The sequence below is a fragment of the Oratosquilla oratoria genome, chromosome 14 (assembly GCF_046742065.1).
Source record: "Oratosquilla oratoria isolate Oo_2021 chromosome 14, ASM4674206v1, whole genome shotgun sequence".
NCBI lineage: Eukaryota > Metazoa > Arthropoda > Malacostraca > Stomatopoda > Squillidae > Oratosquilla > Oratosquilla oratoria.
The window spans coordinates 17,625,336-17,650,141 of record NC_134790.1 but is presented as its reverse complement, the minus strand read 5'-3'; the positions used below and the strand labels follow the sequence as shown (position 1 = coordinate 17,650,141).

General features: G+C 37.1%; 1 protein-coding gene across 4 annotated transcripts in view; it reads left to right on the top strand.

Annotated features, from left to right (window-relative positions):
• The window catches only part of LOC143032751 (phospholipid-transporting ATPase ABCA3-like), a 166,921-nt gene that overhangs the window by 130,021 nt on the left and 12,094 nt on the right, over positions 1-24,806 (top strand). For 3 of the 4 annotated variants that reach the window (XM_076197727.1, XM_076197728.1, XM_076197726.1), the window contains 19 exons: positions 272-390; positions 1,312-1,436; positions 1,955-2,310; positions 2,634-2,771; positions 3,597-3,720; positions 4,643-4,797; positions 5,723-5,809; positions 5,907-6,186; positions 6,319-6,568; positions 9,964-10,124; positions 10,771-10,824; positions 14,374-14,534; positions 17,138-17,236; positions 17,434-17,586; positions 17,898-18,125; positions 18,278-18,389; positions 18,652-18,773; positions 21,156-21,321; positions 23,229-23,450. In XM_076197727.1, the coding sequence (XP_076053842.1) occupies positions 272-390; positions 1,312-1,436; positions 1,955-2,310; positions 2,634-2,771; positions 3,597-3,720; positions 4,643-4,797; positions 5,723-5,809; positions 5,907-6,186; positions 6,319-6,568; positions 9,964-10,124; positions 10,771-10,824; positions 14,374-14,534; positions 17,138-17,236; positions 17,434-17,586; positions 17,898-18,125; positions 18,278-18,389; positions 18,652-18,773; positions 21,156-21,321; positions 23,229-23,450 (3,112 nt within the window). The remainder of the gene's footprint in view (positions 1-271; positions 391-1,311; positions 1,437-1,954; positions 2,311-2,633; positions 2,772-3,596; positions 3,721-4,642; positions 4,798-5,722; positions 5,810-5,906; positions 6,187-6,318; positions 6,569-9,963; positions 10,125-10,770; positions 10,825-14,373; positions 14,535-17,137; positions 17,237-17,433; positions 17,587-17,897; positions 18,126-18,277; positions 18,390-18,651; positions 18,774-21,155; positions 21,322-23,228; positions 23,451-24,806) is intronic. The other variant, XM_076197729.1, reaches the window with a different exon arrangement.

Sequence of the window (24,806 nt, the reverse complement as noted above, 5' to 3'; positions counted from 1 at the left end):
CTCTTCCATTTTCTCTTCCTTCCTTCCCTTTTCTTCCTGTCTTCCTTTCTGTCCTCTCTGTCTCTTCTCATTTATCTATTCTTTCCACTTCTCTCTCTCTTCCACCTTTATCCCATCTCTCCCCCTTATCTCTCTCTCTCGCTCTCTTTGTTTCCATTTCTCTCATACTAAATGAAAGGTACATAAGGTATTGAATATGAAAGAACAATGAATATCCCATTGATTGTATACAATTTGAAAAAATTATATATCTATTTTTCTATATCTCCAGGAATCTATGAAAATGATGGGATTACCTGGATGGCTGCACTGGTCTGCATGGCTTGTCAAGTCCTTCTTTTTCCTCCTTGCCTCCAGCATTCTTATATGCATTCTTCTGTGTACTAGATGGTGAGTTCTATACATGTGTTATACTCGTACATATATAAAGACTTTCATCCCCTTATAAGGAGGGTGGCCAAGTGAATATATACTTTCGCTTTGACCATTTGCGGGAGAAAACCATAAAAAGAGGGAGTCCCATGTCCCCATGCTCTGAGCTCCATTGATTTGCATTTTAACAACTTGTAGATTTTGTTGTTGTTGTTGTCGTTCCCTAGACTGTCTGTCCGAGCAGTCCCGTCTCCCCAAGGAATGCCACAGCCGAAACTGGGTTTTCCCACAAATCCTTTATAGAGTGTATGTTGTGTTGTTTGCGTGCATGATTGTATATAATGCAGTCTTCCATTATGTGTTGTATGGTATGGGGTGAAGTGTTACATCCTGGGCAGCTGTTCACAATGCGGTCATCCAGCCTCTTCTGGTAGCTTAGAATTATACAACAAACAAAACTAAGACACTCACACAAAACAACTTGTAGAGGAATGTGATGTTGATATTCTTGCTTCCCAGAGGGTACATGTGTACACACACACACACATATATATATATATATATATATATATATATATATATATATACCAACGGCTTTTTCTCCCTTACAAGAGAGGTAGCCATGGATATAAAGTAATGAATTCATAAGGGTGGTTAAGGAGAGCTCTAATTAAGGTAACAATGCGGAGGGATAGTAGAAGACATGAATGATTATGTGATTCTTGAGTGGCAATAAATTTTCAATCATAACTCTCATAGGGGTCTCACTTAGCTCCTAAAAGTAGTGATCAGAACAGAAATGATTACAGAAAAGATAGAGACAGAACATAGGATTGAAACAAAGTATAGAAGATGAACTGTAATGCCAAAAAATGTAAAGGCAGTAATATTAATGTTCAACATGTCTTCTTGGAAATTTATTTGTATTGGTTTTTACAGGAATGGCTCAGGAAGTTTGGCAGTTCTTGATAACAGTGATCCAAGTTTGGTGTTTTTCTTCCTGATTGTTTACATACTATGCTCCATCAGCTTTTGTTTTTTCATGTCAACTCTCTTTTCAAAAGGTAAGTGTTTAAACAAAATTTATGTGAAAATCTTATTTTGGTTTATAAAGATGTGTACCACAAGTAAACCTATGATACATGAGGTGTGATTAAAAGAAAAATATCAAGGCTTTCACCATAATACTAGAATGGTGAGCCATTTAGCACACAGTAACCTTGGGACTAGTTGCACATATACTCATGACAACACATCTGCATTCCCCTATGATCTACCACCTCTTGGTGTATAGACAAACAGATTTCATATTTGCACTCTGTTCAAAGCCACCCAGAAGAGAGTGACCATTCACAATGAATACTAGGACCTTAGTACAATTTTCAGTACAGGTACATCATGTCTAATGTGGTGATTCCCTGTTGGATGGCTCTGTTCCCAATTTAAAGCTCTATTGGTCCATCCAGTAACTGTTTGTTGCTTTCAAGGTTAAAAGTCAAAATTTATATGTTTTTAGGTTAACAGCTGAATCCAGGATAAGTTTATGTATTCTAACTTCTTCTTTTTTTTCATTCTTTCACAGCTAACAGTGCTGCTATGGGAGCAGGTCTCATTTGGTTCTTCACATATGTACCATACATGTTCTTAAGACCTCGCTATGCAATGCTTTCACAACAGTCCAAGTTGCTGCTCTGTCTTCTGTCTAATACAGCCATGAGTTTTGGTTGTCAACTTGCTTCCATGTTTGAAGGCACAGCTGCTGGAATTCAGTGGAGTAACCTTAGCCAGGGTGTATCCCCAGATGACACCTTCACCCTAGCTCATGTGTATGGAATGCTGTTTTTAGATACCATCATTTACAGCCTTCTTGCTTGGTATATTGAAGCTGTGTTTCCAGGAGAATATGGTGTACCACTACCTTGGTACTTCCCATTCATGGTAAGTTGTAGCCTAGATATATGTGCAACAATCAGAAATATGCCTATTGCAGGAAAAAATTAAATGTAATATTAGATATTCAAACATCAAGCATTCTTCTTCCATGTTTTCTCTTCTGTGACTTGTTTCCACCTTTCCTGTATCTATGTGATTCTACATTTTTTCCTTTGATGCTCTCTTTTATATAACCTTTTCAGTATTGTATATACAGTATGTTTATAATGAACTTTTTGTTTTTTCTTGATAGAGTTATGTTTTAATCTCATGAACATAAGAATAATACAATAAATTTACCAGAATGAGATTGTATAACTTTATTACAGAAATCTTACTGGCTGGGAACTGTTGAATCTGAACATGGAATAGCAGAAGCTATTAATACCCATCGGCAAGACCCTGATTATTTTGAAGATGAACCAGCTAATCTTTCAGCTGGTATCAGAATTACTGGCTTAACAAAGGTATTTAGTTTATATCATCTATAGAAAGAATTTTATTGTAAACTTTGGGTTTTATCATTCATTTTTATCATAGTATTAGCTCATGAATATTCATTACCACTTGCTTCTCACTTCCAAATTCACCTTCTTGAAATTAAAGTCTCCTACTAAGATTATGTTATCACTTTTTCAGTCATTTTTCTGGAGAATAAAGTATATCTGATCACATTTCTTGATATTCATCTTTATTACAAGCTCTTGTCTTAGAGGACAAATAAGACTGTGAAGTCTTTTATCTATCCCTCTAGTTCTAATTTTCATATATATTTCTTTAGTCTTGCTCTCACTCATTAATTTATCCAATCTTTTCATTTTTTACAACTATTATCACCCCTCCTTCTGTTTTATTTTATTTTTGTCATATGTTCAGACTATATATCATTGCCCAATTGGAAATCAACATTTTTTTAGTAGCTCAGTCTCTAGATATATGTGTGTGCTATTTGGACTAGGTGAAGTTAGTCCACCTGTGTCGTTGCCTCCCTATGTCACCTAGTCCAAGTAACACACATATGTTTCAATCATGTAATGAAGCAGTGAGGGTAAACCAACCTTTGGCTGTCAGGCTCTGCTGTAGAGGTACTGTCTTGCTGCCTTGCTTCTGACCCAAGCAGTGGGTGGGAAGCAAAGATGACCCTCCATCCACAACAAGCTAAGATAGAAGGGACAACAAAGGGGTGTTGAGTGTGGGATCGGTGAAAGGTGAGTATATACTTGCATGTTTGTACTGTTAACTAGTTTCATGCTAAGAGTTGATGCTTTATTTGTTTGTATATATTTCTACAGGTGTTTTTGCAAGGCAAAAAGGTAGCTGTCAACAATATTCACCTGACTATGTATGAAGGTCAAATCACTGCATTGTTAGGACACAATGGAGCTGGAAAAACCACTACCATGTCAATGTTAACAGGTGAGCTATACCTACATCCCTTTAGATATATATGTATAGATGTTTATATTTGTAGCTGTGTATGATTCTGAGAAAGTATTTCATCTACACTTTAAGTCTGTATGTCTTGCCCATAATTTTGCTGATATGTTAACGCCTGTTGGGTGACAAATTAATTATCCATTATCATCATCTATATCCTTCTCCTATTTTGATTTTGAAATTCACTTCCAATGAGTAAATAATTGATGATTTCCAATTTTTGGTGTTTGTGAGCCTTCCAATGGGTATAGATGGGGACTGAGTTACATCATAGAATCATCTCCTTGTTGCCTATGTTTGAAACCCATCAACATCTATACCTCCATCTGAGGGTGCAGTCACAAGGATTTGACATTTGGTCTCTGGACCAGGCACAATTTCAGCTGTATTTCCTCCAATATTTCACAAAAGGAGCACTGACAACTGCTCCCTTCCTCTCGCTAGTATCAACTGGTGACACAGAAATGTCCCATACTAATACAATACAAATGATAGTCCAACATTGCTTCCCAAAGAGATCAATGGGAGGCCCCAGGGAGTGTTGCTAGCTGCAATGGGGTCATGATTTATCAGTCAATATAAGTCATGGTAACAATTATTAGGAAATAATCCAACTGTAATCTGCATAGTGAAGTTTGTGTTGTAATATTTTCATTGGGGCAATAGAGGATGTTTTGTTCTGCTTCTTCCCTGTATTATGAATATGCAGAACACATAGTGTTGAGTGATATGGAAGAATGCAGTGATGTATGAGCTGTAATTATAGGCTTAGTATCATAATCCTAAACTGTTATGCATTTCATCATTTGTTTATCATTGAAAGTATGTGCAAAATGTCTTTTTCTTGTTAATTTCTTGCTTTGATTGACATATTGTATAATTAGGACTAAATTTCCCACAGGTCTCTTTCCTCCTAGTAAGGGTACTGCAACTGTTGGTGGATATGACATTGTTACGGAAGTGAACGAAGTTCGAAGGTCCCTTGGACTGTGTCCTCAACATGATGTACTCTTTGATGAGCTTACAGTTGCAGAACACATCATATTCTTTAGCAGGGTAAGAAAAATATTATTTTTTCAAATAGGTTCTTCTTCTGGGATGGTTTGGATTTATGAAAAGAATGAGTAAAGAAAGACAAGCGAAATGAGTGTGGAAGGCAAAGGTGGGTGGAGCAAACCATACAGGAGGACCAAGAATTGGATGGATGGATAGATGGGGTGAAGAAGACATTCATTAAAAGGTGAATGTCTGTTGATCAGGGAAGGGAGAGGGGAAGAGATTGGTGTGAATGGAGAATGGATGTTAGATGGATACTGTCCAAAGGGATTTCTCCTTTACTCCTTGTCTATTTGTTCATGCTGGGATGAGGAGGGAAAGTCACCATGTAAGTGAATCAATGGGGGTAAACCAGCTTAGGCTGTCAGGTCTTACTGTGGAGGTGCTTTGTCATGTTGTACTGCTTCTGACCCTGGCAGTAGATGAAGGCAGGGCTGGGCCTTCATCCACAATGAGCTAGGAAATTTTTAAAAAGGAAATGAATAGGTGTGGGATGAGTGAAGGACATGTGCATGATTTGTCTTGCTACCTCCTTTGTAAGGGGGAAGAAGCCTTTTAGTATATTGAAATAAATAGAATTTCTTCTGTGTATTAGACAAGGGTCGAGTTGGCATATTAATTTCCTAATTCACAATGCATGTTTCTGACCCAAGGTAGTGGGCAGTATACAGGGATGACCCATCATTCATGACGAGCTAAGACGAGGGGGTGGAAAGGGTGGTGGATGGGAGTGGAATGGGTGGGAGTAGGTATATGCCTTTTGAGTTTGGCTACCTTCCTGGTAAGGAGGAAAAAGCCCTTAATATATAGAATAGACTACAGTGAAAAAGATTTTCATTGAGGAAGGCTACATTTTTAACCAATTTTTACCTGTTTTCTGTTTTAGTTCTTTCATTTTTTATGATTATTATTTGTGATCTTGCAGTTGAAGGGCCTTGATGCTGACAAAGTTGACGCTGAAGTAACGCACATGGTTGAAGCTCTGAATTTGGCAGATAAAATCCATGCCCCAGTAAGTGTTTTGTACAGATGAAATTTGTTTATTCTTTTCTCAGTATAATATCTTTTTTTTCCATATTAACTCATATTATCTAATTATTTAACTTCAGTCCAGAACATTGTCAGGAGGGATGAAACGTAAGCTCAGTGTTGGAATAGCATTGTGTGCTGGAAGTCGTGTTGTCATGCTGGATGAACCAACATCAGGAATGGATCCAGAGGCTCGAAGAGCAACCTGGGATTTGCTTCAGCAAGAACGTTCTGGGCGTACCATTGTGCTCACCACTCATTTCATGGAAGAAGCAGATTTACTTGGAGATCGTATTGCTATCATGTCTGGAGGAGTCCTACAATGTTCAGGGTCTTCGCTGTTCCTCAAGAAGAGATATGGTAGGGAAAATAAGTATAATTTTAGGGAAGAAATGTATAGAAATTGTGTTTGTTTACTTATGCAGGGTTTATAGGATAATAAAAATTTCTGTACATTCAAGGACTCATTATTTTGTGGTCTTACTTTTGCAGGGGCTGGCTATAGATTGACCATTGTGAAAGAACCATCATGTGAGGTATCAGTCATAACCAACCTATTACAAGACCATATTCCTGACACAGAACTTGATCAAAATGTTGGATCTGAATTATCTTACATTTTGCCAAGTGAAAAGGCTTCAAAGTTTGAAGATTTGTTCTCTCTCCTTGAGGATAAGAGAGAAGAACTTAAAATCTCAAGTTATGGTGCCTCTCTCACTACTATGGAAGAAGTATTTTTAAGGTATGACTGTTTTTTCCTGTATTTTGCTGCATTGCTTATGACCCAGGGCAGTGGGTGAGATGCAGGGATGACCCATCATCCAGGAGGAGCAAAAAAAAAAAGAGGGAAGGAGGGGTGGTGAATGGGAGTGGAGTATGTGGGGATGAAATGAGTGGGAGTGGATTTATGCCTTTGGCTACCTACCTTGTAAAGGGGAAAAGTCATTGATATTTGTATGGTATATGTATGTACTGCTTTTTCCAACTTACATGCTATTACCTGAAAAGTGAGGCAACAAGACATGGAGGAGACACCTCCTCACCCATTACACTTCATGAAAAAATAGTACAGTATCTAGAGCTTTGTGCAACAGATTACAATTTTCCTCATATTTCACTCTTCTCATGATTTGTGACTGTGTATTTGCATTTACCTAATTATAGTATACAGGAAAGAACATTCGTGGGGTCCCATCTCCTACTGTCTAATTTATCATATCTAGTTTCAAGTTCATGTATTGTTCTAGCTTGGGCTATATCACCATAAATCATTTCAAGTATTTATGCATCTATATGGAAAAAAAAAAATTCTTCACATCCATGAAATATGTCATCTTTTTTTTAATTCATTCTCATGACTTCAGCCCTCCTATCCCTAATCAAATGAATACTATAATCTTATTACCTCTTTCTCATAGATCTTACAAAGTTGGCAAACCAAGTGCTTTTAGTCTCTCCTCATATGGTTTATCTGCCAGGATGGGAACTAGTTTGTATTTACAGGAAAGGATCAACAGAAAATGTGTCAGTATTATGGTCCCCACAGAGAGTGAAGGATATAATCAAGATTGAGAGAATACAAAGGGCAGCAACCAAACTGGTCCCCAGCCTGGCAGATAAACCATAAGAGGAAAAACTAATAGCACTGGGTCTGCCAACTTTGAAAGATCAAAGAGAAAGAGGTGACATGATTAGTGTTCAGGTCACTAAAGGGGATAGATTGCATTGATAGAAGAGATCTCCTGATTAAAGATGGGAGGGCTTTACTAAGGATTACATTATTATAGTTTTTATTTATTCATTTATTTACTCATTATTGTTATTATTATTATTATTATTTTTTTTTTTTTTTTTTTTTTTTTTTCTTTTTCTTTTTTTTTTTAGATTGCCTGATTAAAGATGAAAGGGCTTTAAGAGGTCATGGAAGTAAATTAAAAAAGACCACATGTCAAAAGGATATGAAGAAATAGTTTTCCATATACATACATACATATACCAAGGCTTTCTCCCCCTTACAAGGGGGGTAGCCAAAAAGAAAAAGGCATAAAATCATTCCCACCCATTCCATGCCTGAATACACTCCACACCCCTCCACCCTCCCTCTTAGCACCTCCTGAATGACGGGTCATCCCTGCACCTTGTCCACTGCCCTGGGTCAGAAGCAGTGTCGCAAGACACAGCACATCCACAGCAAGGCCGCTTCATTAAATCGGCGACCCCCCCCTCTCCGTCCCCCCATTGCATAAAATGAGAGGACAGGGAGAAATCCCTTCGGGCTGTGTCAAATTTTGCTCACACATACTACCTCACCCCCCCCCCCCCATCCACCTGCCCATTCCACCTCATGCTATCACAACATCATCCATATACAACCATTCTCCATTCACCCCTGTCTTCTGTCCTCTCCCGTCCTTCCTCAACAGACATTCCCCTCTTCCCCAAAGCCCCCTTCACCCCATCCATCCACCTCATCCTAGGACGTCCCCTCATGTTCACTCCCTCCACATCTGCCTTCCACACCTCTTTTACTAGTCTTTCTTCACTCATTCTTTCCATGTGTCCAAATCATCCTAATATTCTTTCATCAACCCTATCTCCCAACTCCTTTTCCACCCCTGTTCTCCTCCTCACCTCCTCATTTCTCACTCTATCTAGCCTAGTAACCCCCATCATACTTCTCAGACACCTCATCTCAAACACATTCAATCTCCTTCTCTCTTCTTCTCTTATGTTCCATGTTTCTGCCCCATACAGTGCTGTTGGCACAATTACTCCTTCATACAGTCTCCTCTTAGCATCCATTCCCAAATGTCTATTCCTCATTACACTCTTTAATCCACCAAGGCATTTACTCGCTTCTCTCAATCTACATTCTACCTCCACCTTCACTCCACCTTTCCCTGCCACATTTGCACCCAAGTATCTAAAACTATCCACTTCCTCCAGTCGCTCTCCCTTAATGCTCACTTCCAGTCTACTGCCACTTTCACCCCTTGTACATCTCATCACCTTACTTTTTCCATATAGATGCATAGATATGTGGAATAACTTAGAATGTGATATAGCCTGAACTCAAACAGTACATGAATTCAAATCTAAATATGATAGTTGGAAATCAAAGATATAGATTAAGTTGGAACTGTACATGAATTTGAGTCCAGGTATGTTAGAAAATTAGAGAACAGGAGATGGAACCCAAAGAGTGTTGCTCCTTTTCTGGATACAGTACTACCTCTCATTAATGGACTAAAAGAGGGGTAACGGTGTCCGTTGATGTGAATAATCTGTTGATTTTGAGTGGTTTTTGGGTGGCATAGGGATTGCACAGCACTAAACAACAGCACCAAAAACACCGCAAACACAGCTAATTAACGTCCGTTAATGAGAGGTAGTACTGTACTGCAATTAGGTAAATACACAATGGGTCCTGTCTCCTATGCTCCAGTTTATCACACCTAGTCTCAAATTCATGTACAGTTCTAACTTAATCTATATCCTTGATTTCCAATTATCAACATTAAACTCCACACTACAAAGTCCTCTGTAAGGGGCACCATCCTAGCCTCCTGATAGGGGGTGTTTGTGACATTAAACCATATCATCGTCATATCTAGATTTGAATTCATGTATTTTTCAAGCTTGGACTGTATCATCTTCTAAGCTATTCCAAATATTTATGCATCTATATGGAAAACTGGATTTCTTCACATCCATTAGACATGAAGTCTTCCTTACTTTGTTCCCATGAACTCTTAAATCCTCCTATCCTTAATCAAGTTATCTCTTCTGTCACTAATCTATCACATTTAGTGACCTGAATACTGTAATCATATCACCTTTTTCTCTTCAATCTTCTGAAGTTGGCAGACCCAATGTTTTTAGTCTTTCCTCAATGTGTTTGTGTGTTTGTACCTGTCTTTATGTTTGTTTGCCTGATTATAATATACAGCAAATGAGCCACCAGGTCTTTATGGGGTCCCATCTATTTTATTCCAATTATCCTAACCAGTTTTGTTTTCAAGTGAATTAGATTCATCAGACAATAGTGGATATGAATTGACTAAAAGTGTGGGGCTTCAGTAATATATGCTATGCTCTAAACAGTGAAACATCTTGTGCTCTTTTTTATTTTTTCAGGGTAGGTGAGGTTTCAGACCCTGAAATGAAGTCACATCTTCAACGAGATAGCAAAGGCAACAAGATCAAAGCCAATAGTAATTTGACAAGTGTAACAGAAAATGGTCATCTCTTAACAGAGGAGGAACAGAGATTAGAAAATAATCCTGTAACACTGAATGGTAAGTGAAAGAGGACATCATGTGAGTAAAGATGCATGCAAAGTTATGCTTTATGGAATTGTCTTAAAATAATTTTTGTCTTATGGATGAGAAAATATAGAGAAGATTTGAATAATGTTTACTGGCTTGTGTCATGTTCTCTAATGTTTTCATGTTGTATAATTTATACAAATTTCATTTTAATTCAATTAGTAACTTTGGATTATTATTTAAATTCTTGTATTTCTAGATAGAACCATTTTTTTATTATTTCTGTGTAGAAAAGATTATTATAGCCATGAAAAATTATGAAATATTATTTTACTGCTTATAAGCTTTAATGATGTACCATTTAAATCATACTGCTGGAAATGAGCTCAGACATGATTGACTGTTACCTTAAACTAGAATACTGATTGAATAGATATACAGTGAATATTAGAAAAGGAAGCCAAATCTCAAGTTTTGCTCTTTTCATGTGTGCAGTCATTTAACCATATTACTATTAATTCAAATTTGATATAGTATTAGATTTATCAAATATGAAAATTCCCGTAATACAGATAGATACTAATTAAAAGTCTGGAGTAAAGAATACCAATTGCATTGCAATTGTCTTCAAAGGCTACCAGCCACATGCTCATTATACTGTTGCATACTCCCACAGGGGGAGCATGGTACAGTTCTGCCATACAGCGTGTGAAGCTCACTATGGATCAGGGTAACCTGTGTGCCACTGTCATATTAATAAATAAATTGTGCTCAGCTGATTATTTAATTTTGATTCAATGTTGGGAAGTATTTTCTGTTTATAATCATTTCATTTATCATTCATTGTGTTTCATGATTTCTTGTTACTTTTATGTTGTGAATATGTATGATGCAGTTGTTTATATTAAATGCATTACAATATATTATACTGTATTCTCCATTTAGTTTTTTTATAATTTTCATTATTATTTGTTGTGGGATTCAGGGAATATTCTACAGAAGTCTTTAGGTTATATTGAACCAAAATTTTAATTATTTCAGCTGAGTACAAAGAGTTAGCTGCTGTGGGCTATTACACTAACTAAAGCTTGGATAATCTTTGGAGTAGATATCTATGAAACCCCATAACCCTGGTTGATAGGGTTAATGTGAGTGTGAATCTGTAAAGCAGATGGAACTACTGTAAATTGGCATTTTGAGTGCATGGCCAACAATTGCAATGACACTAACAAAAACAGACCGAGGCAGCTTAAGGTCTGTCTCACTAAAGTTATGCATACCTTCACCGCAGTATCTCTCATTATCTACTAATTAACATTAGTATATTCAACCATGTCTTCACAGGAAATTTGCTAGGATTTCAAAGCATGTGTTCAATTGGTTATACTGTTATGCAGGATGCATGCACTCTTAATTTATAGAAATCTTCTGATAAGACTTTTGAGCATGAATAAAGCATGAGATTCAGGTGGTTCATAAATTAAATCTCAGAATTTGTTTTAGCAAACCTGTTATATACAGATCAAGTCTCAAAACATGTTGATATGACATGGTAAGTAATGCCACCCCATTTTTATTCATTTATTCTTTGGTGAGTGAGAGTGAAAGGAAGTGGGGAGTGAACTAGTTGTTTATGGATGACACTCTCTGTGGCAGATTCTGAGAAGAGATTGGAACAGCTGATAATTGAATTTAGAAGGTTGTATGAGAGGAGAAAATCAAGAGTAAACGAGGGCAAAAATAAGTTTTAAGGATAAGCAAGGAGTGGCAGATTGGATCTGATTAAGGTGAAAAGGGCATTGGATGCACAGACTATAAAGCAAGGAAGAGAGAGGGCAAAAGATAGGAGTAAATGGAAAGAAATTGTAAGTGGATGAAGGAATGACATGGCCTGAAGGGGCATTATTTTTGTTTGGTCAATAAATTGTTTGAATGGCTGAGGAGTCACTATATAATGAATCAGTGATGGTAAATCAGCTCTAGATTTTGGGCTCTGCTGTGGAGAGGCTGTATCTCACTGCATTGCCTTTGACCTGATTAATGTGGTGGGAGACAGGGATAAACCTTTACTCATGAAGTGTTAAGATGGGAGGGGTGATGAATGGTTTAGGCAAGTGTGGGATGGGTGCATGCTTTGACAGGTCACAAAAAAGAACTGTTCCCTAGATTTCCACTGTCAGGAAACATGGAACTCCACAATAGGTGGCAGTAGTCCTTGTCCTCGGGTTCTCCCATAGATCTCTCTGGGGGAAAAAAATTGGATTGTTATCTCTGCTATATTACTGTAGGACTGTTTCTATGTCACTAAACTCCATTCCAATAAGAAATCAAACTCGATTTCTGCCGTGCAGCTCAGTATAGTTGGGTAATCCTTCAAATGCCTGCTCCACACAGGCACCAGCGACATGCAAATTCCTCACCTCCTTCAGAAAATATTATATTTCTCCACTTTCTTCATAAGATAGGAAAATTTAATTTCAATCATTAGAAAGAACAGTGATTCTACAACTATAACCAGTTTCTAAAATTGTATAGGGTAAGAAGCCAAGTAATTATGTGGAGTTGAAGTCAAAGAAAAGAAATTAGTTTATACACATTTTTACTTATAATCAATGTTTACAGCAATTATGATAACAAGTGTAGAATAAAACATGTGTTCTCCTATGTAAACAACTTTTGAACACAATGGTGCATTCAGATTTTGCATAGAAAGCCATAAAAGAATTAAATTAAGGATTTTTATCAATATTTTGCATCATGGCACTCATAGCACAATGGAAGGAAGGTAGTTGCTGACTCCTTCCTTCTCCTCTTCCTCCTCAGCTGAAATGTAATCACTTTACTCAGTGATTTAATAAGCATTTCTGCTTTATGTTTGATAGTGTAAATCATATAATCTACAGTCATATTGTCCTATTCTGTATAGCTTATTTATATCTCTATTTTTCTTACCTTTTTGAGTGCACTCAAATAATCTAGCTACTGCCTCCACAGGTTATTGATAAATTCACATTACATAAAAACAGTCTTGGGTAAGAATGATGGAAAACAAATATTTTTTCATAATGAATTAAATTATGAATAAGTTGGAAGGAGGAGCAGAGAAGGAGTCAGCAACTACCATCCCTCCCTTCCTTCCTTGTGCCATGAGCATCATGACAAAAAATATTTATAAAAAATCCTTAAATCAATTTTTTGTTATAACATTCTATGTGAAATATTAATGCACCATCATGTTCAGAGGTTGTTTTATAGAACATGTTTTATTCTGCACTTGTTATCATAATTGTCATAAACATCAATTACCGGTACAAGTAAAAATGTGTATAAACCGATACCAATACCCTCAGCTTCGTCTTGGATAACTTGCACTTGGTGTCATACCGGGGCCAAGATCTTTTGCCAAATACCCTTGATCAGTAGCAGAACTGAGATATAGTAGAAGTTAAAGTGATCAATATTCTTTTTTGAGTGGAGATTAATCTTCAGTTATTTGTAGAGAGTAATGGTGCCAGTTTAATGTCGTGAATTCCCTCTCTCAGGAGAGGCTAGGGTGGTGCCTCTTTATGGAGGAATTTCTGGAGCAGGGAATTAATGTAGTATCCCCTGAGTACAAACTCACATGCTCACCCACTGAGCATCCTGTTAGGTAAAGATACTTAACATCAGTGTCTGTATAAGCATAAATTTCTTTAGTCACCACAATATATATTGCACTTATTTGTTAATTTAGCTCTGCTTTTACACTGCTAAAGGAAGTGGTTTGCTGCTTTCTGTGCTAATTTGCCTGATTGTTATGCTGAATTTTTCAATTGCATTGCATTCTAGTGTTGTTGAATGATGGTGCTTTGTAGTTAGCATGCTTTTTACATAAGTTGTTATGATTTTGTTGCATCATTCTACTCACTACTGAACTCTTTTCAGTGTAAGTATTCTGTGAAATTTTATTGTTATACATTATATTCAGTAAGAATATACATGAAGTATTTGATGTACATTACATAATTCTTCTATGTGTGCCATGTAGTAGGTTGGTTTTGATTATGATCTGCACAAAGCAGACTTACAATCAAACCTAACAGCTACAGGTAATCTTACTAGACCTGGAAGTCTGAACACAAAGGGCTAAGGTGATGATCTCACTTGTAGCAAGTATCTCCTAACATGACCTCTTCATCTCTTCATAGTACATTATTTTGCTACAATATTTTATTTATAACAGAATCATCTGTAGTTGATAGACTTTAAAGATAACAGTATCTTTGTTTCCTTTCTCAAGTGAAGACAGCTGCTTCCAATGGCGTAGGTCTCAATACAACACCACGCAGAACACCCTTACAACGTAACACTGGTTTGATACTAGTCATGCAACAGTTCTGGGCAATGTTGGTGAAGAAGGTCCTGCATACAGCACGCAACTGGCTTCTGTCCCTTACACAGGCAAGGAACTTTTTACATAACCTGCTTCTGATAAGCAGGCAGTATCTACCTTTCTGCAAGTCTGGAGTAGGCATTATTTCTTATAAGAATATATTTCTTTGTCAGTTTATTTCCTATTCTTTGGGGAGATGTTTAAAACATTTGTGCCAATGATCAAATTTAGGCTAAGAACAATGATAGTTACAATGTGGTACAATTCTCCCAAGTCTTTAATCATATTATTTAAATGACAGTGTCAGTCATAATACACTGGTTTTAGGGAAACTACTAATGTCCAAGCATTCCATACATAGATACTATTTTCAAATGGAAGTTCAGGACTCCCAACTTGCTTACCTCACTCTACAATTTAATTCCACCCTACTCTTTCTTTCCCCTTGTACATCTCATCACCTTACTTTTAACCATATTTACTTTCAACTTTCTCCTACCACATACCTTCCTGAACTATCACTTACTTCTTCAGACCCTCCTCTGATATAACCATAAGCACAGTATCATCAGCAAACAACAACTGGCTCATTTCCTACTTCTCTTGCATTCACTTCCCATACTACCAAACCATGTACACAATGAACAACCATGGTGACATAATACAACCATGGCACAGCCCCACCTTCACTTCAAATCATATACTCTCACCATTCCCAACCTTAATGCATGCTCTACTATTCATGTAAAAGCTTTGGAGTGACCTTAACCCCTTCGATACGATGACACCTACGTAGGCGTCATGAGGAGCAAGTGGGTACGCGAGGATGCCGATGTCTGCGTCTTGATTATATACAGTCGAACCTCGAAAGCCCGGACTAATTTGGGGGAAGGGTGGTCCGGTCATGCCAAAAGTCCGGTCATCGAAAATATTGCCCTAACACTCATAGATTTTTGTAGTGGTATACATATAGGTAATGTATATGGCATAGAAACACACAAGAATAACACTCTAACACTGTAATAATAATAATACTGTAATAATAATGCTATAATACTAATAATTCTGTAATAATAACTGTAATACAGGCATGTAAATGTACTGTAAATAGTGTACTGTACTGTATTTTTTATTAAGTACACTGTAAATATCGGAAGGTATGCACGCAGGACAGTGGTGGCGGCCAGGGTTGTCACGTTTTCTACACTGCCGGGTAGAATGGGAGTGTTGCCATACTGGGGCATACATTTTTCTTGGGCGTGTGCAGACTTCCATAGCAAGATATATTGTCAAACTTTAACAAAATGTTGGTTCTAGTTTTTTTTTATTCTTGAATGTATATAATGCCCCTATGCCCTAACATATTCAGTAAGATATAAAAAAATTTTTTTTTTATATTATCGCTACAAGAAAGCTGAAACTTTAGCGTAGAATTTTTTCTACACGGTAAAAACGTATCTTTTGGGTATAATGTTCTATAAGTAACACAATTACCAATAAAAGCCATATTTTGATGTACCATTTATTATTTGATAACTAGTTCTAATAGATTTTTAAACAAAAATTTGAGTTTTTGAATGTTTTTAACAGCCCGCTGATATGTAGAAAAAAATTCTTTATGTCCTTGTGCAGTTGCCACATGCCGCTATTTTACAACATTTTGGTACAAAATTCTACTAAACGGCAGCCCTAGTGGCGGCTTGACTGGGCCGGGGTTGAGTACACGTGTACGGTCGTCGCTGCCACCTACTGGACAAATAGGGAACTTTGCTTGTTCATTTTGACCGGACATACGAGGGTCCGGGCTGTCAAGGTTCGACTGTATATTGTAGTTGTACCTGCTTGACCCCAATACTCTGTAAACTGGCTTCATCATATTTTCTATGGTTATCAAAATTCATGGAAGAAAGAGAATGAGCAATATACAGCGGTAACTTTATTTTTTATAATGCAAGTATTATGACGCAACATCACACGTCTGGCAGCTAATGTTGCCCGCGAGATTTTGGCCTGGAGTGAAGGGGTTAACTTTCTCCCTATCCCTTACATCTGCAATATCTCCCGCAGTTCCTTCCTGTCAATTCTGTCATAAGCCTTCTCCAGATCCATGTTAACCCCCCCCAAAAAAAAATCCCTTTTTGCCAAAAACTTCTCACATATCTGCCTTCCTACTAAAAATTTATCCATGCACTGTCTACCTTTCCTAAACCCACATTACTCCTCAATTATTCCTGTTCGTCTTTTATTCTCAAGTAACAACATCCCATATACCTTTCCAAATACACTTAAATTAATTTTTCTAAAACTACTAAATTCATATTTATCCTTTTTTCTTTTCTTTCTAATTTCTTTTTACTTTCATAATGAAACCATAGATGGTATTTTCTATCTTTTTTTAATACTTCCTTTAGTCACATAAATCAAAGAGATTCTTCAGCCATTCACACAGAGAATATTGATCAAACTTGAACTCTGCTTGTAATGCATAGGATATAATAGCTGGTAATTGATACATATGCATAGAGTGCAATGAATTATTACATGTATATCACATGTACATTACAGTACTGTATTGTGTTAGTAAAATATTTTTTATGATGTGATGCTAAGGATTGGAACTATTATGTTTACTATCATTATTGGGTTTTTAATTAGATCCTACTTCTTGCAGCTTGTGATACCAGTTGTATTCCTTATACTGGCTCTTGTGGTGGTCAAAAGTCTTCCAGGAGTAAATGACACACCACCAGAACTGAGATTAGATCTTGGTGTAAGTTATTTAGAAAAAAATAGTAGCAATTTTTTTTTCCTATTAAAAAAAGGAAATTATACACATTGGTCTCGTGTGAACAAAATAAAAAAAATTGTATATCTAAGAATTATGTATGCCATAGTATACTTTTTAAAGCATAATTATAAGAGATTATATGAGATGAATATAAATGTTATGTACTTGCTTCATTTCAGAACTTTCATGGTACTGAAACTGTAATACAAGTCATAAATCCAAACAACTATACAGATGCCTTTGTCACATCATTAAAAGAACAGCTACAAGGGCCAAATGTAGCTGTCCCCATCAGTTCATCAGAAAATATCTCAACTTTTATCTTAACAAGGGTAGGATGACTACTAAGCAAATTTTAAGAATAGATAATGAATATATGCATGGAAGGTGATTTAGTCCAAGGTGGAACAATACATGAATTAAAATCTAAATATTACAAGAGGAAATTCAGAATGTAGAGCAAGTTAGAACCATATATGAATTTGAAATTAGGTTATGATAAGTTGGAGAGAAGGACATGGGACCCCATGAACATTGCTTCTTTCCTGTATTTCGCAATTAAATTGATACAATTAGGTAAATACACACACACATACATTTTTTTATCAAATATTCCCATTGATATTTTTATTCAAATTTCCAGGCTGAAGCTGACTTACCAAGCTTCAATTTGCATTGGATGGTTGCTGTACAACTGACTGGAGATTCGTATGGTTTAACTGCTACCACATTCTTTAACAATCAGCCTTTTCATACGCCTCCAATAGCCTTAGGAATTGTAGATCTGGCCATTGTGAGAAGTACTACTGGTAATCCTAATCTCACCATCACCACAATCAACCATCCACTCCCAAGAACCGATACTGATAAGGTTAGTTAACTAAAATATTGTTGTTGTAATTCTGTCGGTAAAGATAAGAATTTTTTTTTTTTCAAAATAGTCTATTAAAGCTTTAGAAACACTGTTTTTTCTTGTAAGATTTTAGTGTCATTTTGATATTGACATGGATGTGTTTGTTTCAGTTAACTCAAGATTCTCGTCAAAATTTGGGCTTCCAAATCGGATTCAACCTGGCTTTTGGCATGTCATTTTTAGCAGCTTCATTTGTGCTCTTCCTTGTTAAAGAGCATGTTGGTTAGTGTGAAATTTAGCTTACAGTCTTATATTATTCTCTTAAAAGAATGTTATTTTGTTAAATAGATGTGCATGTGCCAGTATTATTGTTGCTATATCTTGAAAATTTACTAGCATATATGAAATGAGGACAGAATTATATCCAAGACCATGTTCTTTTTAACTTAAACCAAATGAAGAATAAAATTCCTTTTTCATTAGTTGAAAGAAATAATTTGTTTATCTGAACAAGTTTAGAAATCTGGTATGCATTGTATTACAGGCAAATCCAAGCATCTACAGTTTGTGTCAGGTGTTCATTTTGCAACATACTGGGCTTCAGCAGCTTTGTGGGATTTTATCAACTTCATGATTCCCTGTGCCTTGATCATCATATGTTTAAAAGTAAGCTCTTCTAATGAACTCAATTTGATAAAAGAAAGTAGATATTAAGTAGCTGTTTTGTTTTTTGTTTTGTTTTTTTTTCCAAAAATAATTTAATCGGTTAATCATAGTAATGGAAACTAAAAGTTAATGAATAATGATAATTGGTTAATCAAGTTTCATTGAAAACTCGGAGCCCCACAGCAGCTAGCGATGGTCGTTGAGCCCTTCCACAGATCTCTCTGGGAAGAAACTTTGGACTGTTGTCTTTGTTGTATAAGTGTAGGACTGTTTCTATATCACTGCTTGAAAGTAGTAATAGGAGGGAAGCAGCCACCAATTGTCAGCTCTCCTTGTGTGAAAAGAAATACAGTTGAAATTGTGAGAGAAATTGGGTCATAAAAATTGTAAGTTTTTTGTACAGATGAGAGTAAAAGGGAAAAGCTTGGCATTTTGTGAGAAGGACGATGAATGTGTTAGCATTAAGTGAAACTAAATTGAAAGAAAGGAGTGATACTGAGTTTGGGAGTGTAGTGGGGAGAGTGTTAGGAATGACAAGAGGTCAAGTCAGGGAAGGATTGGCTCTACTGGTAAGTGATGAGATAGCAAAGCATATGATGGAGTGGCCCAAATTGATTTCTCCTCATTTTCTGTATTTTCACAAGAAAGGATGGGGGGGAGGGAGGTCACTGTAAATGAAGCAGTGGGGCCCTGCTGTGGATGTGCTGTGTCTTGCTGCATTACTTATGACCCAGACAGTGTCTAGGAGACAGGAATGAGTCGTCATCCACAAGGAGCCAAGATAAAAGGGAAATAATTGGGTGATGGGTGCACTTTGGGTGGTTACCTCCCTGATAAGGGTGAAGAAGCCTTTAGTATAAAGATAGCAACCAGAGTGATTCCCAGTCTTGCTGATAAATTATACAAAGAGAGACTGGAAGCACTAAACAAGCCAATGTTGGATGATGAAAGACAATGAGAGGGCCTGATAGCAGCATTCAGAGCATTGAAAGGGGTGAACAGAGGTGATTTATCTGGGATAGGAAGGTATCAAGAGGTTATGGTCACAAGTTTGAAAAAACCACTTGTCTAAAGGATATAGAAAAAGTACAGTTCTCCATACAGATGTGTAACTTCCCAGAATAGCGTAGGGAAAGATGTAACACAACTTGGATCCATACAAAAATTTAGAATGAATTATGATAATATGAAAATAAAAAATGGGCACAGGCATACCTCCTATCTTGTATACTACTACTAGGTTAAAACACCAGTACAACACATTAATCCAATGTTGCTTCCTAGAGAGATCTATGGGAGGACCCAAGGACCAAAGTCAGCAGCAATGGTGCACTTCGGTTTCCCATCATTGAAGCCGAAAGAAACAATTATGATTATCATTGAAGTGATCATAATGGACATAAAGATCTCATAATCGTAGCTTTCCAAACATTTTACTTTTAGTGTGTTTCCATATAACCGGGAATTAGAGTAGTCATGATAGAAATATTATTGTTTGTATAGTTACAGAGTAAATACAATTTAGTAGTAATAATTTACATTTGCTTCCCCACAAGCATAACTCCATATATTTCAGTTAAATACAAATAGATAAATATTCCCTTCTTTCTCCCATTTCCATCCCACCCTCTTTGTCTCTTCTTATGCCCTGATTGATTATTTTATTATATATTTCTTTTTACTATGATCCATACAAGGGATTTGGCAAAATGATCTGATACATTTGTAGGTTCAATAAAAGCTGAATAAAGATTTTTTTCCTAAATGAGCAACAGATTGCATCTGACCCCACTATGTAGGGGCTTGGGCTTGGCCCCTTGGGCTAGCTCGCTTTGCTCACAGCCAATCAGTCGTCTCCATTGCAGTAACGTCACCACTCTCAGCCAATCAGTCATCTTTGTTGACATGATGTCACCACTCTTGGCCAATCAATCATCTCTATTTCTATGATGCCACCACTCTTGGCCAATCTGTCATCTCCATTGCCATGATGTCATCACTCTCTCAGCTAGTAAGGGGCCAGAGAGGACATGTCCCCTTGAGGGATATCTGGTTTCCAGTCCGATTTAGATCAATATCAATGTGGTGGCTTGGCCCTTCAGGCAAGCTTGCTTCGCGTGCAGGCATCTTTGGCACCCAACCCTGCAGGTTCTCAGCCAATCAGGGGTCGCAGGGGGCATGTCCCCTTTAGTCACTTCCAGCAGAAACAGCCAGATATGACTTTTTACTCTATTTGTAAACAGTAACAGGTTTGGAAACCTATGAATGTTTCAGATCATTTTGCTACACCCTGTAGAATTTTATTCTTATGTTGTCATATTTGAGTTTCACTGAATCTTAACATAATGATTTGTTATTATTGTGATTTTATCATTGCAACAGATTTATGGTGAAGATGGCCTGAGTGAGCCTGATCAGTTAGGTCGGATGGCTATGATTTTGGCCCTCTATGCCTGGGTCACACTGCCCCTCATGTACCTCTTTTCCTTCCTCTTCAACATCCCATCATCAGGATTCACAAGAATGACAATGTTCAACATTTTTACGGGTAATTATACAATAATGTTTCTTCACTGTACTTTTAAATTTTACTGTACTTTGTATTAGCATGAAATCAACAGGTTTTCTATGAAAAAAGGACATCCATTCCTAAAAGGTTGCCCAACTATAGGCAGAGTCCATTAAATATATACCGGTAATCTCACTCTCTAATTTATGTAACTGTATACAGGAAAAGAATCAACAATCATTGGGTTCCATTCCCTATTCTCTAATTATTTATCCTACCTAGCCTCAAATTTATGTACAGTTCCAACTTAATCTATATCCTTGATTTCTAATTATCATATTTAGATTTGAACTTGTATATTGTTTGAACTTAGGTTATATCACTTCCTAAGCTATTTCAGGTATTAATCCATCTCTGTGGAAATTGTATTTCTTCACATCTTTTAGACATATGGTCTTTTTTAATTTGATCCCATAACCTCTTAAAGCCCTCCCATATTTAATCAGATCTATATGTTTATTTGCAAAATCAATTAATCTTTTGACATGATAAGTGGTGTTTCATCCCATTCCTATTTGCACAATTTCCTAATTGTGCGATGGTCAAAGAAATACATATGGTGCTTTGATAGATGAATATCACCTGCATGTATGTATGCTTTGGGGGAATGAAAAGTGTAATGAGAAATAGACATTTGGGAATAGATGCTAAGAGGAGATTGTATGAAGGAGTGATTGTGCTGACAGCACTGTATGGGGCAGAAACATGGAATATATGAGAGGAAGAGTTTAAATGTGTTTAAGATGAAATGCCTGAGAAGCATGGTAGGGGTTACTTGGTTGGATAGAGTGAGAAATGAGGAGTTGGAGAATGGGGGATGGAAAGGGAGTTGGGAGATAGGGTTAATGAAAGAATATTGGGATGTTTTGGACACATAGAATGAAGGAGTGAAGAAAGACTAGTAAAAGAGGTGTGGAAGGCAGAGGTGGAAGAAGTGAACATGAAGGGGCAACCAAGGATGAGATGGTTGGTTGGGGTAAAAGGGGCTTTGGAAAAGAGGGGAATGTCTGTTGAAGAAGGAAGGGAGAAGACAGAAGATAGGGGTGACTGGAGAATGGTTGTATAAGGATGATGCTATGATGCATAGAAGGGAATGGGTGGGGGATTGGGTGGGGTGAGGGAGTGTGAATGATATTTTGATGCAGCCTGAATGGAGTTCTCCCCATCTTCTCCTTTTCTGCATGAGAGGACAGAGAGGAGGGATCGCCAATTAAATGAAGCGGCTTTGCTGTAGATGTGCTGTGTCTTGCTACGTTGCTTTTAACCCAGGGCAGTGGCCAAGATGCAGGTATGACCCGTTAACCAGGAGGAGCCAAGATAAGAGGGAGGGAGGGAGGGGGATGAATGGGAGTGGAGTATGTGGGGATGGAATGGGTAGGAGTGGATTTAATGCCTTTGTTTTTTGGGGGAAATCCACTGGTGTATGTATGTGTGTGTGTATATGTATAAATATATATACATACATACAGTAGGACCTTGGTTCTCAAACATCTCATGACCAAAAATTGAGAAATTTTTGTTTTAGAAGTCAACCAAAATATTGGATATCAACCAACCTGAGTGCAGAAAAATGGAACATGGGGTAAAATTAAAAGTTTTGTGGGAAAATATCACCCTGATAAAGCTGTATCTAGGAGATCAGTAAACTTGTTGTGGTCCACGACTAAATCGGTCCTGGAACACTTATCTAGAATAGATTGTGGTTGAGAACCAAAGTTCTATTGTGTGTGTGCATGTGAATATATATATAATATATATATATATATATATATATATATATATATATATATATATATATATATATATATATATATATATATATATATACACACACACACAGAATGATATAACTGATGGAATTTTTTTATCCATTTTCTTTTTTTCAGGTATGGCAACCCTCATCACAGTCACAATACTGAGGATTCCTGAATTGGATTTGACTCATGTTGCGGATATTCTGGATTGGGTTTTCCTTCTTCTGCCATCTTATTCACTTGCTGCTGCCATCACAGACCTTTATACCAACAGTCGTTCCACACGCATATGTTCCAAGGAAATTATAAAGTTTCTCTGCAGTATGGATACCTTTGCCAACCCTTGCTGTAAAGGTAAATGTCAGCGCAATGTTGTATTTGGGCAGAGGATGTCCATTTACTCACTACTTCTCTGGGTTTTGTTGAATACACATGGTCAACCTAAAAAGCTTTTGTTGTGTGTATTTACCTAATTGAAAAGGAGCAATGCTCATTGGGTCCCCTAGAAAGAGGGAGACAGACACAGGAAGTGAGAGAGAGAAAGAGTGTTTATCCAATTGTACAGATTGACCTCTCATTAACGGACTAAAAGGGGGGTAACGGTGTCCGTTGATGTGAATAATCCATTGATTTGGAGTGGTTTTTGGGTGGCATAGTGATTGCAAAGCACTAAGCAACAGCACCAAAAACACCGAAAACATAGCGAAAACCTCGCAAACACAGCTAATTAACGTCTGTTAATGAGAGGTCAATCTGTATACAGGAAAGAACAAATACTTGTTGGGTTCTGTCTCCTACTCTCCAGTTTGCCATACCCAGCCTGAAGTAGACGTTCAACTTAGTTTATATTTTTAATTTCCAATTATCATATTCATATTTGAGTTAACATATCATTCTAGTTGGGGCTATATCCCCTTCTAAGCTAATCCATGTATTCATATGGAAAACTGCATTTCTTCACATCCATTAGACATCTGGTCTTTCTTAATTTGTTCTCATGACCCCTTCCTATCCCAAATAAAGAGATTCCCTTCTGTCAATTTAGTCTATTGCCTGTAGTGATAGTGGGTTTGGGGTGTGTGCATGTCTTGCCTGGCTACCTCCTTTATAAGGGAGAAGAAGCTTTTTAGTATATAGACCATGTATCTAAGAGGCCCCCAGTGGTCATAATAGGTAACTTCACCCATTAGACAATAACCTAATTCTTGAACTCACACTTCCTATTAATACACATATGACCCTTACCTCACACATAGGACTTTAGAGTGAATGTAAATAAGAAACTCGACATACTTAGAACAGTAGCTGGGACTGGATTTGGGACAGCAGAAAGAAATATTTATCACTGCATGTAACAACTCATAAGACAGTTAAAATAATAATAATATAATAAATACATAATGATAATAAAATACATACATGCATACTTGTACATATACCAAGGGCCTTTTCCCCTTTGCAAGGGAGGTAGTGAAAGTCAAAGGCATAAATCTACTCCCACCTATTTCACCTTCACATACTCCACTCCCATTCACCATTCCTACTTCCCTGTATTCTTGGTTCCTCCTGGATGACAGGTCATGCCTGTATCTTGCCCACTGCCCTGGGTCAGAAGCAATGCAGCAAGACACAGCACATCCACAGCAAGGCCGCTTCATTTATTTGGCAACCCCCTCTCCGCCCCCTCATGCAGAAAAAGTGAAGATGGGA